General features: G+C 35.2%; 1 protein-coding gene and 1 long non-coding RNA gene across 7 annotated transcripts in view; both read left to right on the plus strand.

Annotated features, from left to right (window-relative positions):
- The window catches only part of LOC105347903 (mitochondrial substrate carrier family protein ucpB), a 32,167-nt gene that overhangs the window by 13,378 nt on the left and 2,176 nt on the right, over nt 1–16,613 (plus strand). Inside the window, exons 1-2 of one of the 2 annotated variants that reach the window (XM_066087714.1) lie at nt 15,220–15,541; nt 16,247–16,406. In XM_066087714.1, the coding sequence (XP_065943786.1) occupies nt 15,469–15,541; nt 16,247–16,406 (233 nt within the window). In that variant the 5' untranslated portion in view covers nt 15,220–15,468. Of the gene's footprint in view, nt 1–15,219; nt 15,542–16,246; nt 16,407–16,613 lie in introns of those variants that run through there. The other variant, XM_066087716.1, reaches the window with a different exon arrangement.
- LOC105347901 (uncharacterized) lies at nt 7,214–13,228 on the plus strand. Of its 5 annotated transcripts, XR_010714696.1 has the most exons (7): nt 7,214–8,280; nt 8,394–8,440; nt 9,629–9,745; nt 10,876–11,012; nt 11,087–11,108; nt 11,236–11,291; nt 11,375–11,661. It is a non-coding gene; the product is annotated as an uncharacterized lncRNA (long non-coding RNA). The 5 variants fall into 5 exon arrangements; XR_010714695.1 differs by lacking the exon at nt 7,214–8,280 and having other exon boundaries at nt 8,289–8,440; nt 11,087–11,291; nt 11,375–13,228; XR_010714698.1 differs by lacking the exons at nt 7,214–8,280; nt 10,876–11,012 and having other exon boundaries at nt 8,289–8,440; nt 11,087–11,291.

A 16,613-nucleotide genomic window follows, 5' to 3' on the forward strand; every position in this document is an offset into this window, starting at 1 on the left:
TAAACTTTGACGAAAAATAACTAGAAAAGTAGAAATATTTTGTTAGACATCATAGAAGAGAAAATGTTTGAATTTATGATTTAAATCGATTCCACTTATCAAAACACGAATTTACGTCCCCATTAAGGATCTAGAGGGCTGGCCCCTAAAATATTCAAACATTTGTATCTCAGAAATGATCAACAATATTACATGGGTGTAAGAACAAAAAATATTTGTATTCTCAAGACCTTTTCAAACAAATCAAGAAAAAGGGGCTGGCCCCTTAAATTAGGGGCCAAGGCACTCGTTAACCCTATTACAAATAACTTAAAAACGATAAAGATTTTGTAATGCATTATAGAAGCAAAGTTGTTGATCGTACCAATATCTATTAGAAAAAAATATTGCCACGCCCATTTATTACGTAATTAGGGATTTTTAGGGGCCAGAGTACTTAAACTTTGACTCAATATAACTAGAGAAGTAGACATATTTTGTTAGACATCATAGAAGAGAAAATGTTTGAATTTATGATTTAAATCGATTCCACTTATCAAAGCACAAATTTCTGTCCCCATTAAGGATCTAGAGGGCTGGCCTCTAAAATATTCATACATTTGTATCTCAAAAATGATCAACAATTTTAGATGGGTGTAAAACAAAAATTGTTAATATTCTTAAGACCTTTTCAAAGAAATCAAGAAAAAGGGGCTGGTCCCTTTTTTTTGGGGGGGGGGGGGGGGCAAGAAACTCGTAAAGTCTATTACAAATTACATAAAAACGATTAAGATTTCGTAATGTATTATAAAAGCAAAGTTGTTAATTGTAGCAATATCTATCTGGAAAACTCATTGCCACACCCATTTATTACGTAATAATGGATTTGTATACATTATCTGAAAGTGGGAGGGGGGGGGGGATAATTCTAGAATTGTATCGATTATTCATGGTATGATTTAAAACAGAAATCGCAAGGAAGACCTACTCGTTACTCGTAACGAGATCGTATCTAGTTATTATTATTATTCTTTTTTTTTCTTACCGATTTTGTGCAGAGGATTTCTCGGAGATGGCTGGGTCGATTTCGCTCAAATTTTCAATATAAACGTGTTTTTATCTAAAGCTGATACATTTTTTTTCATTTTTGAAAAAACACTTCCGGTCAGAAGTTATCGTCCGTTTACGATTTTAAAAAGTCAATTTTGTTGGTCGTGTTTCTCAAAAACGAGTAAAGATATAGGGCTGAAATTTTCAGAGATGATAGATCTATCGTTTTTCTGGTGCACCTCGGTCAAGAGAATGTCCGCCGTTACTTCCGGTCGTCACCGGAAGGAAATTTGAAAATTTTAATTTTTCGACTTTTTTATTTTTTAATATTTTTCTTTGAAATTTTAACACCTTATAGTGACCCTTTTACTGATTAAGAATATGTAATTAGTTTTAAAATCGATCAAGGCATTCTCGAGAAATTAAGCGTCAAAGTTCTGAAGCGGAGTCCGAGTAGCTCAGTCGTTATAGTCGTGGACATGGCCCAGGCGACCCGGGTTCAAGCCTCGAGTGCCGCAGAATTTTTTTCTCTTTTTTCGCTTAGATCTACGATTTTATCTTTGAATTGATAAGTTTAATCTTATCTATTCAAAAATTGGACGGAAGACCCACTCGTTGCTCGCAACGAGATCGAATCTAGTTATTATTATTATTCTTTTTTTTTCTTACCGATTTTGTGCAGAGGATTTCTCGGAGATGGCTGGGTCGATTTCGCTCAAATTTTCAATATAAACGTGTTTTTATCTAAAGCTGATACATTTTTTTTCATTTTTGAAAAAACACTTCCGGTCAGAAGTTATCGTCCGTTTACGATTTTAAAAAGTCAATTTTGTTGGTCGTGTTTCTCAAAAACGAGTAAAGATATAGGGCTGAAATTTTCAGAGATGATAGATCTATCGTTTTTCTGGTGCACCTCGGTCAAGAGAATGTCCGCCGTTACTTCCGGTCGTCACCGGAAGGAAATTTGAAAATTTTAATTTTTCGACTTTTTTATTTTTTAATATTTTTCTTTGAAATTTTAACACCTTATAGTGACCCTTTTACTGATTAAGAATATGTAATTAGTTTTAAAATCGATCAAGGCATTCTCGAGAAATTAAGCGTCAAAGTTCTGAAGCGGAGTCCGAGTAGCTCAGTCGTTATAGTCGTGGACATGGCCCAGGCGACCCGGGTTCAAGCCTCGAGTGCCGCAGAATTTTTTTCTCTTTTTTCGCTTAGATCTACGATTTTATCTTTGAATTGATAAGTTTAATCTTATCTATTCAAAAATTGGACGGAAGACCCACTCGTTGCTCGCAACGAGATCGAATCTAGTTATTATTATTATTCTTTTTTTTTCTTACCGATTTTGTGCAGACGATTTCTCGGAGATGGCTGGGTCGATTTCGCTCAAATTTTCAATATAAACGTGTTTTTATCTTAAGCTGATACATTTTTTTTCATTTTTGAAAAAACACTTCCGGTCAGAAGTTATCGTCCGTTTACGATTTTAAAAAGTCAATTTTGTTGGTCGGGTTTCTCAAAAACGAGTAAAGATAGAAAACTGAAATTTTCAGAGATGATAGATCTACCGTTTTTCTGGTGCACCTCGGTATAGAGAATGTCCGCCGTCACTTCCGGTCATCACCGAAAGGATATTTCAAAAATTGAATTTTTCGACTTTTTTTTTTTTTAATATTTTTTTTTGAAATTTTTACACCTTATAGTGACCCTTTTACTGATTAAGAATATGTAATTAGTTTTGAAATCGATGAAGGCATTCTCGAGAAATTAAGCGTCAAAGTTCTGAAGCGGAGTCCGAGTAGCTCAGTCGTTATAGTCGTGGACATGGCCCAGGCGACCCGGGTTCAAGCCTCGAGTGCCGCAAAATTTTTTTCTCTTTTTTTCGCTTAGATCTATGATTTTATCTTTGAATTGATAAGTTTAATCTTATCTATTCAAAAATTGGACGGAAGACCCACTCGTTGCTCGCAACGAGATCGAATCTAGTTATTAGGGTCTTCCGTCTTCAGCGGAAGACCCTTCTATTATTCTATTGTTTCTTTTTCACTTTTCTTATTATTATTATTCATTTTTTGTCTTACAAATTTTGTGCAGGCGATTTCTCCGAGATGACACGTTCGATTTCCTTTAAATTATCAGGGCTGATGCCTAGTCATATGAATTTTATACCGCCGGAACAATTTTTAAAAATTCACTTCCGGTCGGAAGTTATCGTCGTTTTACGATTTTAAAAAATCGATTTTGTCGGCGATGTTTCTCAAAAACGAGTTAAGATAGAGAACTGAAATTTTCAGAGATGATAGATCTAGCAATATCCTCGTGCACCTCGGTCAAGAGAATGGTGACCGTCGCTTCCGGTCGTCACCGGAAGCAAATTTAAAAAATGAAAATTTTCAACTTTTTGTTTTAATATATTTTTTCCAATTAGGTGATAGTGACCCTTTCACTGATTCAGAATATGTAATTTGTTTTAAAATCGATCAAGGCATTCTCGAGAAACTAAGCATCAAAGTTCTGAAGCGAGAGTCTGAGTAGCTCAGTCGATAGAGTCGTGGACATGGCCCAGGCGACCCGGGTTCAAGCCCCGAGTGCCGCAAATTTTTTTTAACTTCTTTTTGCTTAGATTTGATTTTTTTATCTTTAAAATGATGGATTCTGTTCTTTTCCGTTTTGATTTTGTAAAGAAATCACAATAATAGCGCTTTTCCCCGTATTTGTGTATTGAGATCCATAGCTATGTATTCATACTGAAATAAAGTTAACATGTTGAAAAAAATCAATAGTTACATCTTTAAAACAACGCTTATACATTGTTCTTACATATGTATTTTATATAGAAATTGCATAATATGTGATATTTAGAATTTAATATTCTCCGTTTCATATAGAAGTCACTGACCGACCCCCCCCCCCCCCCATTCATAAAATCATTTAGTTTTTCTGACCCGATTTTACTTGATCTTTGATCTTGGACCTTTAATTTCAACTTAGTACCATTCTAGATTACTGTACTAAATACCAGAACAATTCGTTCATTATTAACAGAGTTATGAACTTTTTGGCATTTGAGTTTCAATCGTCGTGTTTGACGTGTACTGTACAAAAAAATTCTAACTCCCGAGCCCTTCACTCAATTCTAATGAAATTTTGTGTAAATGTACCTCGGACCCCATTCTTATTGTCTGTCAAATATGCAGCGGATTGAACAATTAAAAAGAATCAAACGGCGCTTATAGCCTATACGCGGAAATAAAATTTACACACTACACGCACCGACAGCCCCCCCCCCCCACACCCCATTTCACAAAATCATTAAGTTTTTCTGGACTGATTTTACTGAATCTTTCATCTTGAACCTTTATTTTCAACCTAGTACCATTCTAGATTACTGTACTAATTACCAGACCGATTCGTTCACTTTTAAGAGAGTTATGAATTTTTTGAGATTTGAGTTTCGTTTGGCGTGCTTGACATGTACTGTAGAAAAAAATTCTAACTCCCGAGCCCTTCACTCAATCCTAATGAAATTTTGTTTAAATGTACCTCGGACCCCATTCTTATTATCTGCCAAATATGCAGCGGATTGATCAACTCACTAAAAATTCCTGAGATCAAGCGGCAAGTATAGCCTGTACGAGGACTTAAAATTTACACAGTACAAGGGATGTAAGCAGCCGCGTAATATTTCTGTTGCATGTATAGTTCTTGTTTTCCGTTTAGTCTGTATCTACGATAGCGTGTGAACTACTTATGAATGTTAGAACTGTGGAAGTTACTGTCATCAATTTTTTACGGAATAAAATTACGTGTTACTGATTTCGTTATTTCTACATTTATAATGATTTTATCAATCCTGTTGAAATAAAACAGTCAAACACAATAATAAACGACACGAAAAAAAATCTCAACACTGAAATACATGTGTAAAATGCATCAGTCATTGTTTTAGGACTTTACTTCCCCTAATTGTCGTTAACCGAATCCGAGATCCACACCTCAAAATTCTACTTTCGATTTATTTACGACGAAAATCAAGCTCGGGTCTTTTCACCCCCCTCCAGACAAAAACACGCATCAAAATTTCAAAAGACATCGCACTGTTACCAAACCTGTGTAGTCAGACATCTCACACATCGTTTTTCATCTCATACAAAAATTCAGCTCCTCTCCCGGGCGGAAACGCCCAAAAAATTCAAAGAGAAATTCGGGAATTATTTCGTGTCAGCCATGTTTTGACGTGAACCTTTGCTGAAATACTGTTATGATACCTGCAAAGGCCTCGCCGGAGCCAAGATTTCTTCTTTCCCTCTCTTTCTTTCTCTCCATTTTTTTTTTTTTTTGATTTTCTAACCGAAATATTCAATTTAAAGGGGTTGTTTGACTTTAGTACAAGTTGAAAACACTCTTTCATTACGATTTTGACAAAAACAGCCTAAAATTATTAGGGTCTTCCGTCTTCAGCGGAAGACCCTTCTATTATTCTATTGTTTCTTTTTCACTTTTCTTATTATTAGGGTCTTCCGTCTTCAGCGGAAGACCCTTCTATTATTCTATTGTTTCTTTTTCACTTTTCTTATTAGGGTCTTCCGTCTTCAGCGGAAGACCCTTCTATTATTCTATTGTTTCTTTTTCACTTTTCTTATTGTTATTATTCTTTTTTTTCAAGCTGATTTTGTGCAGACGATTTCTTGGAGATGGCTCCATCGATTTCATCCAAATTTTTAACACTAACGCGTTTGTATCTGAAGTTTATAGGTTTTTTTCAATATTTGAAAATTCACTTCCGTTCGGAAGTTATCATCGATAAACGATTTTAAAAAGCGAATTTTGTCTGTGACGTTTCTCAAAAATGAGTAAAGATATAGGGCTGACATTTTCAGAGACGATAGATCTACCGTTTTTCTGGTGCAACACACTCAAGAAAATTTCCGCCGTCACTTCCGGTCGTCATTGGAAGGAAATTTGAAAAATTGAATTTTTCGACTTTTTTATTTTTTAATATTTTTTTTTGAAACTTATACATCTTATAGTGACTCTTTTACTGATTCATAATATGTAATTTGTTTTTAAATCGACCAAGGCATTCTCGAGAAATTAAGCGTCAAAGTCCTGAAGCGAGAGTCCGAATAGCTCAGTCGTTATAGTCGTGGACATGGCCCAGGCGACCCGGGTTCAAGCCTCGAGTGCCGCAAATTTTTTTTCTCTTTTTTTCGCTAAGATCTACGACTTTATCTTTGAATTGATAGGTTTAATCTTATCTATTCAAAAATTGGACGGAAGACCCACTCGTTGCTCGCAACGAGATCGAATCTAGTTATTATTCTTTTTTTGTCTTACAAATTTTGTGCAGGCGATTTCTCGGAGATGACTCGTTCGATTTCCTTCAAATGTTCAGGGCTGATGCCTAGTCATATGAATTTTATACCGCCGGAACAATTTTTCAAAATTCACTTCCGGTCGGAAGTTATCGTCGTTTTACGATTTTTAAAAGTCGATTTTGTTGGCGATGTTTCTCAAAAACGAGTAAAGATAGAGAACTGAAAATTTCAGAGATGATAGATCTAGCAATATCCTCGTGCACCTCGGTCAAGAGAATGTTGGTCGTCACTTCCGGTCGTCACAGGAAGCAAATTTAAAAAATGAAAATTTTCAACTTTTTGTTTTTATATATTTTTTCCAATAAGATGATAGTGACCCTTTTACCGATTCAGAATATGTAATTTGTTTTAAAATCGATCAAGGCATTCTCGAGAAATTAAGCGTCAAAGTTCTGAAGCGAGAGTCTGAGTAGCTCAGTCGTTATAGTCGTGGACATGGCCCAGGCGACCCGGGTTCAAGCCTCGAGTGCCGCAAAAATTTTTTCTCTTTTTTTCGCTTAGATCTACGATTTTATCTTTGAATTGATAAGTTTAATCTTATCTATTCAAAAATTGGACGGAAGACCCACTCGTTGCTCGCAACGAGATCGAATCTAGTTGTAACTTGTTTTTGTCACATACGATACCATTTTATGCGGGAAAAAATATTTAGAAATTCTCATTTCAGCAAAATTACATGATTTCGTCCTACAAACACAGAAGTGACTTGTCGTGTATTATTATTCCTTCATCTAAGCATAACATTTTGTTTTAACATTCACCACAAACAAATGTTTAAAAAGGTATTTAATATGTGTGTGTGTGTGTGTGTGGTTTATTTCGCCGTATTTGGCATGTATTTATGAATAATAAGTAATTGTATGTTACATCAACTGACGTAAACATTGTACTATGACGTAACACTCAGTTACTGTTAGCATTGGACGAGGGTCGTTGATGTTTTAATGTAATGTAATACTCAGTTACTGTAAGCATTGGACGAGGGTCGTTGACGTTGTACTGTAACGTACGTGTAACACTCAGTTACTGTTGGCATTGGCGTAGGGACGTGTACGTTGTAATTATAGTTTTGTTCCGTAACATATTTCTCAGTTGCTGTTATCATTAGTCACGAGGCGTTAACTTGGTAATACAGTTTTGTACAATTACGCAACACTCAGTTTGTGTAGGTTTAGGTCGGGGACGTGAACGTTGTAATTTAGTTTTGTATAGTAACGTAATACTCTGCTGCTGTTATATTTTGCATAATATGACAGAGAACATAACATTTTTTCGAGCGAAACAGACCAGGTTAAAAAAGGGAATCTAAAAAAATTATAACCTTCAGTATCATATAACAATAAACTTATTAGGATCGGCTTACAAAACCTAGATGTGATCCGCCTCGGGGCACACTATTCATTTGTTTGGCCTTAATTGTTCGATATGCCTGCATCTGTCGATTTTAAAATCAAGGTAAAGATTTTAAAATGCTTTTGATTCTGAGAGACTAAAACCACCTGCATTTGTCTGTTCTCGTTCGGTCAATGGACTTTACCATACGTAAATATGTACACATTGCATGTATGCACAACATAAAACAGGTAGACCGTATACAGGTAATATTGGGTCACCGATACCTAATATATACAAAAGTTAACCGTCCCGTTGACCTTTGTTGTTTGACAAATTAGATAACAGTTACAGTCGGAAATACGGGGTTTATCCCCTCAGACTTATGTTGGTCGACATCAATAAAATGGAACGCGTCCAGAATGTCAATTGTTGCTCGGTCTCACTATATTTAGATTCTGTGTGTACACCTGTGGATTGTCAATGCCGTCTTTCTTGATGTTCTTTCATGTCGGGCTAACATCAGATGTTCCTCACTCTTCGGTATAGATGTACACATTTGTACATACTGCACGACATAAGCGTTAGAATCTGCTGTGTTTTGTCTCAGTAACTGGGGTAACTAATTGCAGATTCTTCTTCTTCTTCCTAGAGAAACGTGACATGCCGCTTCATTGATGCAGGACCTTTTGCAACTGGTAGTTTGTTTGTTTAGTTATTTTTAATTATTTTTTTACAGTTTGATAATCCAGAACATCTCATATACTAACATGAAACTGTTTATGCACTAGTATTTTTAAAATAACATACGTTACAGGACATATCAATAACATAACATAACCCATAAAGTTCCTTATAAAATTCAGGCATAAATGTCGAACGAGTCTCGGATACAATTTTAGCTCACCTGAGCCAAACGCTTAAATAAGCTTTTTTTATTCCAAGTTCGTGGTCTGTCGTGGTCTTGGTCATTGTCTTTGTCGTAAACTTTTCATAATTTCTTTTATAGAACCACAAAGTTTATTTTTTTAAATAACTTGGCACAGGGCATACTCGGGTAAAGGGGATAAAAGATTGCTTAAATGGAGGTCACGCCCTCTTTCGAGTAAAGATGGTATAGATATAGAATACTAGTAGTAGCAAAAATTATAATGGGAACATTAAAGATAAAAAGGAACGAAGTTCATGCTCTTGCATGCACAGTATTAAGGTAGTCCATCCATAACTATCATATTTCATATCTAATAGATTGCAAGTTTGATCACTAAAATCTTAATGTGATTTTAAGGAGTTTATTAAATAATAAAGTTTCACCTTTGAAATTTAAAAAAGAAATTAATTTTGATAAATTTATCATATGTTGAAGTGAACATGGAAGTCTATGGGAAAAATGCATTTTTAAATATATTTCTTTAGTACAAGTAATTTTTTCACATTTTTCTTGGTAAAAAGTTGCAAAAGCTTTCTCCGTCTTCGAATATGCTAAAATAATTTATAGTTTACCATACATTTTTTCAGAAAATAATTTTTTTAATTTTCCTAAAGGGCAGACAACTCTTAAAAAAAGTTTTAAGTGAAAAAAGTTCATTAAATTGACTACATACATAAACCCAAGTTTGGTTTATGTCAGCCTCATAATAGCTTCAAAATATGTATTTGATGTAGTATAGATCAATCAAAATTGTTAAATTCACCTTAGTTATGGATGGACTACCTTAATGTAAATGCATCCTTTCTAGAAATAAAAATCTTAGCTCATGTGAGCAATGTGATCCGTAAGCTTTCAGTAAATTAAATAATGTGTCGATCGTGAAATGTATTTCGATCCATGTTTTATTTATTCCATGAATTTGAACTTCTATCAATTTATCAATTGGTGATTTCAGTTCATATGACGTCTGGGCCATTCCCTGACGCCCCTAGATGTCACAACATCACGGCGAGTCCTCTACTAAACAGGGCGGGGCTTCAGCTGGTGATCACGTGGGCAGGACCTGCTGATGGTGAGAAAAGCAGAATCATATTATCCATCTATTTGTCTATCCATTCATCAATTCGATCAAAATATTTTCATTTTCGCTATGCATGGTGTTCTTCACGTGTGTTCTAGTTAAAAATGGTTTCAAGTTTTGGTTCCATTATGATTTTATTGGTATTGTAACACTTGGAACGCTTGCCTTGTGTTGAGAACTTTATAATTTATTCAACCATAAATAACATGACCCAAATAACAACGCCGTTCAAAAAGAAAATCAGACAAGTCTCAACCCTTGGGACGATGGCAAAATCGGTACAATTACCGACAAAAAATTATATCCTATACGTAAAATCCCCCGACCAAAATAAAACTTAAAGACTGTCGATAAAATATGAATAAGTATCTCCGCTACTAGTTACAACTACTAGTATACAGCGAAAATATTCTCTAACTCTCTATAAATCGAAGTAACTAGTACTGAAATAGTAAATATGAATTAAACTAGCGCTATAACGAATAATAATAATTAATTAAACCCTATGACTATAAATGTACTTCAGTCACTTAGATACTGAAACAGTACACACCTTATAATATGCTGCAAAAATATGTGTGCGCTTACCCAGCACACAACATAAAGGAGAGGGCACCCGTTTCTCAGTGTTTGGATATTTATAGAATGCCAAAAGCAGACGATAAATTATAACCAATAAGATACGTTAATCTCATTCCGTTAAAAAGATTATCCAATCATAGTTAATCCCCATCCCGTAAAAGAATGTCGGTCTCGTATCATTTAACGTGAAAATATTACAGTACAGTAAATAAGTAAAACAATTTAAAGTTAATAATTAAACACAAAAATTAATAACTTACAAGTATTTTATAATTAATATATATAAACAAGTAAATTAAATTTATCCGCCAAAAGGTACTTCGTTATAAAAATAGAATACGGAACTATGGGTAATTCCAAGAAAGATGAATAAGAAAATGGCCGTAACGTTAACAACCAAGGCATGTGTGGGAAAATAAAGAAGAACTACAGGAAGTCCACTGCCTGTCGTAACCAACTATTTCAAGTTGGAAATGACTCCCGACGGGTAAGGGTACCAATATCTAAGATTAATTATAATTTACAGTATTTTAAAAAAGGATCCTTTGTATTCCTTCGAGGATTTTACCTGGAAATAGCTCTATCCTCCAACGCCTTTCCAGCTGGAAGTTACATCATAGATCTCAGTGATAATGGCCACCTCTTCAGCAATAGATCCTTGTTCTCCTTATTAACGGTAGGTTACCATAATGTGTATGTATGAAATCATTTTCGCCATGAATTATCTGTTGTGTTTATTTTTCATTTTAGATTGAGACTTTCCAGATGAAGTGTGAGTATAATGAACCGTTAACACGGCCCCTCTACGTCTATGTATCCAGTCTGCCATCTCCTTCTGATCTGAATTATCTGGATGATGCTTGTAAATTAACCCTCGACTATCCTCCATCTATTTCCAGCACCGCCGAGATGTCATTGGGAATAACCGCTGTGAATATGAATCCTCCTGCAAATGGTCTGTCGTTAATTGATTTTGTGGAGATCAAATACATCACATTCAGTAGATAATTCGACATTTTATCAACCTATTTTTTCCAGGAATATCCTATAAAGAGGACAAAGATTGGTATGCCGTTGCAATAATTACCCCTTCAGCTGTAATCGTTACATTACATACTAGTGTCATCATTCTCTCTCACTGGCGAAACGAAAACTGTCGACCAGAGTTTCTATTCCATCAGAATCCGATCAGTACAATTCTGGCCAATCAGAAATTTATCAGCCACTTTCTGGCCAAACAGAATTTTGCCCCTCTACACCAAGTCAATCAAGAGATAGTCCCCACCAGTCAGAATCCAATCTATCAACTTGTGTATCAGAACAAATCTCTATCATATCTACATTTGAACAGTCGGATCCTATTCAATACATCTCTGACCAATCAGGATTTGACCTATTGTGTTCTGGCCAATCATTGCCTTTACCACTTATGTATAACCAATCAGGATCTTGTCCACTGCATTCTGACCAATCAGTGACTATACTTAACACAATGGAACCACCAGGATCTCATTTTTTATATGACATCTCGGAGGCTAGTTCCGCTAGCTCTGACCATTCAGAGGAAATATGTACACAACCAGGTTTGCGTGTATCCGTCGACCAACCACATGGCAGTTGTGCTTGTCGGACGGAATATGTCAGAGATTGGCTGTATGAACTAGAATGTGTAACACCGGAAGTATGTAATCAAAGGGACTCAAAAACGTCGACAATAGATGAAGAAATTAAACAGGAGTTTCTCATATCAAATTTTTCCAAAATTGTGTAGAAAATGAAACGACATTTGTTTCTAACAATGGATGTAAAATTAATCAGTGTAATACTTTGCATCGTTTAATTTTCCTTTAGAATCATCAATGTCAGAACAATGTTATTATTTAAAAACGAGATTTAAGGCGTTTGATCTCTGTGTATTTTTTAACCATTTTAAAATCTAAAGGGGAAAAATTCGTTCATTTGCTCTGCAGAAAAATATATAGTTTCATTTCCGTTCATAGCTGCAGACATGTGTGGTTAAATTTGGGCCCACGGTTCGTTGAGCTACAATCGCAACTTCGACCAGAAAGACAGACAAAATAAAAGATGCCAATGTCCTTGGTTCCCTGGTGACGTCATATAGTTACTGTTGAGTTTTGGGTGCCTGAATGTGTTGGTACATCAAGTGACACTGGAACAATCAAACGATGTTTGTTTGTGTTTTAAGAGAAGAAAACAAGGATGAATCTACAACGTCTGGAATAAGTTGTTTTCTTTCTGTTGTCAGGCATGTTTTAATTAAAAGGGTTTCAAATAGCATTGCGTGGCAACCTTAGTATTTATATTGGACCAATTCTACAATTACTGAAAGAGGTTAGCGGTATGCATTTCTTTAAGGTAGACCAAGTGTTTTAGAAAGAAAGTGGGTGCTTAAGATGTACATTCGGCAGGAATCTGGGCGCACAAGGAGAGTGAAAATTTCATCAATTAATTTTGAATATTTTTCGAATTATAACCGTTATTTGGTTTCTGTTGGATGTGGAATGAGTGGAAAAATATTTGAAATGCTAAAGGTTTTATCATAACATGGGTCTAAATATAGCAACACGATGCAATTCGTGCAAAATCCTACTTATTTACAACTGTTTTTAAATGATTTTGTTGTCTCTGGGTCTTCTCTCCACATATTTGAAACGTGTAAAGATAACATATTTCAACATTAAAAATGTCGCTTTTTAAAAAAAGATGGAGGGATGACCCAGAGATGACTAATTATGTACTTTTTCAAATTATTTTTTGAAGGATAAAAAACAAAGTCCATTGATATGACAATGTTGTTTCAAACAGTACTTTATAGAGCATATTGACAAGTCTCGAATGGCTCAGTGGTTTCGTTCTGGATTAGTGAATACAAACATTCAGTCTTTTGGGTTCAAATCCAACTGGTGGTCTTTTAAAAAAAAAAAATTAAACTTTGAATTATAATATGCCGGTATATTTTAATTTGTTATTGATTTCTAGATCTGCTTAATGAACACTATTTTCTTTTCTTATTACTAGCTTTTTTAGGATATACACAATATAACTTCATTAAAATATGTTTGCATTAACATTTTCAACTAGTTATCGGTTTACCTCTCATTGCCATTTTTTGAAAGCTTGTGAGTTTTTTGATAACCGGAATAGCCATGTACTTCGACTCTCAACACAATATATTTTTATTGAAACCTGTACATAGCCTTTCGAGGTTATAGACATTTAAATCTCAATTGATTCGTGTCGAGGATTCCTGCAAACTTACAATCTTGTGCGCTCACTTTCTTTGTGTCAAACCAAACTTTTTTCATGTGTACAGTTAAAACAACAAAACAACTTATAAACTTACTAAAAAGGTTTTAATATTCATACCTTTGCAATATATTTTCCTACAATGAGCTTCAGCTCAAAAGGTCCAAAAATTCAACAGCCAAATTTTAACACAATGAAGCGTGATCTCATAACTTAAATCATGCACCAAAATACATTAAATTAGATTACAATTTAAGAAATTCTAATGATAGTTGTTAAATGAAAATGTCTTATCGATTTTCTACAAAAAATATATACAAATAATATTACAATTATTCTCCACACAAATTTAAAAAGAATTCACAAAATTTCATATTTTTGGAAATTTCTAAAACATTCTACAGTGTACATGCTATTTTTATTATCGATTTATTAAGAGTTATATATTCTGTTAACAAAATACATAGTTTATCTAAATTGATCGGCTAGTTTTTGTTTGATAGTCTCTTGAACATGTTTACCCCCATATTGTTTGATTTAGTTCTACAAGTTGTTTTAGCAAACATTGGGATAAAGTTGAAATATACCCAGGCACGTAGCATCAGGGGGGGCAGGGGGGGCCTGGCCCTCCCACTTTTTCTCGCAGCAACAAATTTTTTAAAATTTACATATAAAAAAATGAATTATAATGGAGTTGGCCCCCCCCCCACTTTTTTGGAAGTAAGTAAAAAATTGATATGAAAATAAGGAAATGAGTAGTCAAATTGAATACCCCCCCCCCCCCCGGATTAGGAGGGGGGAAAATTTTGGTAGGGAAGAATTTTTTTTGGAAGTATAGTTGAGTCTACCCCCCCCACGGATTGGGATTTTGAAGATTTTTGGAAACTTTAAATTTCCGGGTTTTTTTGGGTTTTTTTTTGCTTGTCAAGATTTTTTGGATGGGTCTGCCCCCCCCCCCCCCACTTTCAAAAACGATGCTACGTGCCTGATACCAAATAGACATAATCTAACAGTGAATTTAGATACTATATATATTAAGTAACTAGACATTAATTTGCTACATTTTAAAGTCGCTTTGTATTAAAATTCGTTTTTATTTATTTTAAGGTTAAATATACAAATTGCTTCACGTAAATTCGTTTGAATGTGAGTGTATCTTCTTTCGAAATGTTATTCTTTTCCACATAAAAAGCAACATTACATGATAAGAAGAGCGATTACAGTCTGATTAAAGCCCAATCGTAACTACTCTGCCATTTCCGCTGGCGAAAAAAAAAATTATTTTTCGCCAGCGGAAATCGCCGAGTATTTACGATTGATTAAAGCCCTCCCCTTTTCTCCACAATCGCTGGATTAGGTTAATTTGTATTGTTACACATCTAAAATAATAGAAAAAATCGTATGTACCGTAGTTAGTTGGCCCCCACTAGTATACTTCAAATATTTTATGAAACTCCTTGGGGTTGTTGTCACGCTGATAATCAAGTCTGTTGCCCTCATGTTTCTTGTAACGTTATAATTATGTTGTTTTCCTTAAAGAGAAAAACCCCAATGAACGCGGCAATCAATCGATGACCAAGTACCACACAGCTAACCAACACATGTACGACTGTGTTGGTTACTTGATTAAGGTCAATACTAACACGCGGATATGTTTATGTATATATACATGTTTACATCCTGGGAAATATGCAGATACTGTAAATAGACCTATGATTATCTTCAAACCTTCGGCAAAAATCTGAATCCGCGCCTCTGCAATATCACAAACACTGACCAGACCGAAACTTCAACTGACCAGACGCACGGAAGCATGACTTGTATATTAATGGACACTATAGTACCCTACTTCTAGCGGTGGGGTTATGGGGCGGCTGGAGAACGAGCAGCAATGGCGGTTTCTGCTGGCTGGGATATCGAACATGTGTGGGGCATCAGGTCAGACTACTAAAGAATCTCTTCATCATTTATTGTTGTTGATTTCAACCATGTTTATATATTTGTTGATCGCTGAGGGCACTGACTTTATGATCAACCAACCATGGATGGCGGATCCGAGAGAGAGAGAGAGAGTGGCAAAGGCGGGGATTTAGTGCTAGACTATTGCATAATGGGGTTACATAAGTCAACATAAAGTAACAAGGCTTAGTGTATTAAAGCACTGCATGCTTGTCTTACCATGTGTGTAGGGGTGGGGATTGAGGATCACAGAGAGTTTGGACGTGTGCTTTCGATTTCACCCCAACTTGATTGCTTTAGTTGATGAATATTATGGTACCATTGCTTGTCATGTTCATGAATTTACACGTATTTTTATTATTTTTTCAATTCATATGCCCCTAATCCGAGGGATTTTGATTGAACACATATAGTCCTGAAAACCAAGACTTCTTTATGAAGCAACGAATCAAGTATGTTTGGGACATGAGTCTGAATTATTTTGGGGCATTACAATACAAAACGAACTGTCCTCAAAGGCACTTGTAATTCATTTGTATACCATTATTTTGGAAAGGCTGAACTTTTAATAAATGAACACGGTTTCTGCTCGCATTACAATACAAATACTCACAAAGCTTGTTACAAATGAAACACAATAAATTGTTAGCGTAATTTGATGGAGTCCTTAATGTTTACTTGTAGTAACGAACCCGATTGATGTCATAAAGATCCGGATGCAGCTGGAGAACGAGCTGGTCGTACACGAGGGTCTGAGCGCCATCAAGAACCGCTACTATGACGGATTTGTGAAGGGAGGGTCGAGGATCGTACGGGACGAGGGGATAGGGGGCCTCTACAAGGGGTATGAATAAAGCCAGGCTTTGCTACATAATTTCAATTTTGCTATATTAATTAAAATGTTAAAAGTTGTATATTTTGGGGGTTAACTTTTATATTCCATTTTTAAAATTAAGTTGAAGCGTCTAGTAAAATCAAATCGAACAGAAGATGAATGTACGCATTTAAGCAAATCTTTTTGGTCATTGAACGCCAATAATAATGGTATTTG

This window comes from Magallana gigas, chromosome 6 (assembly GCF_963853765.1).
Source record: "Magallana gigas chromosome 6, xbMagGiga1.1, whole genome shotgun sequence".
NCBI lineage: Eukaryota > Metazoa > Mollusca > Bivalvia > Ostreida > Ostreidae > Magallana > Magallana gigas.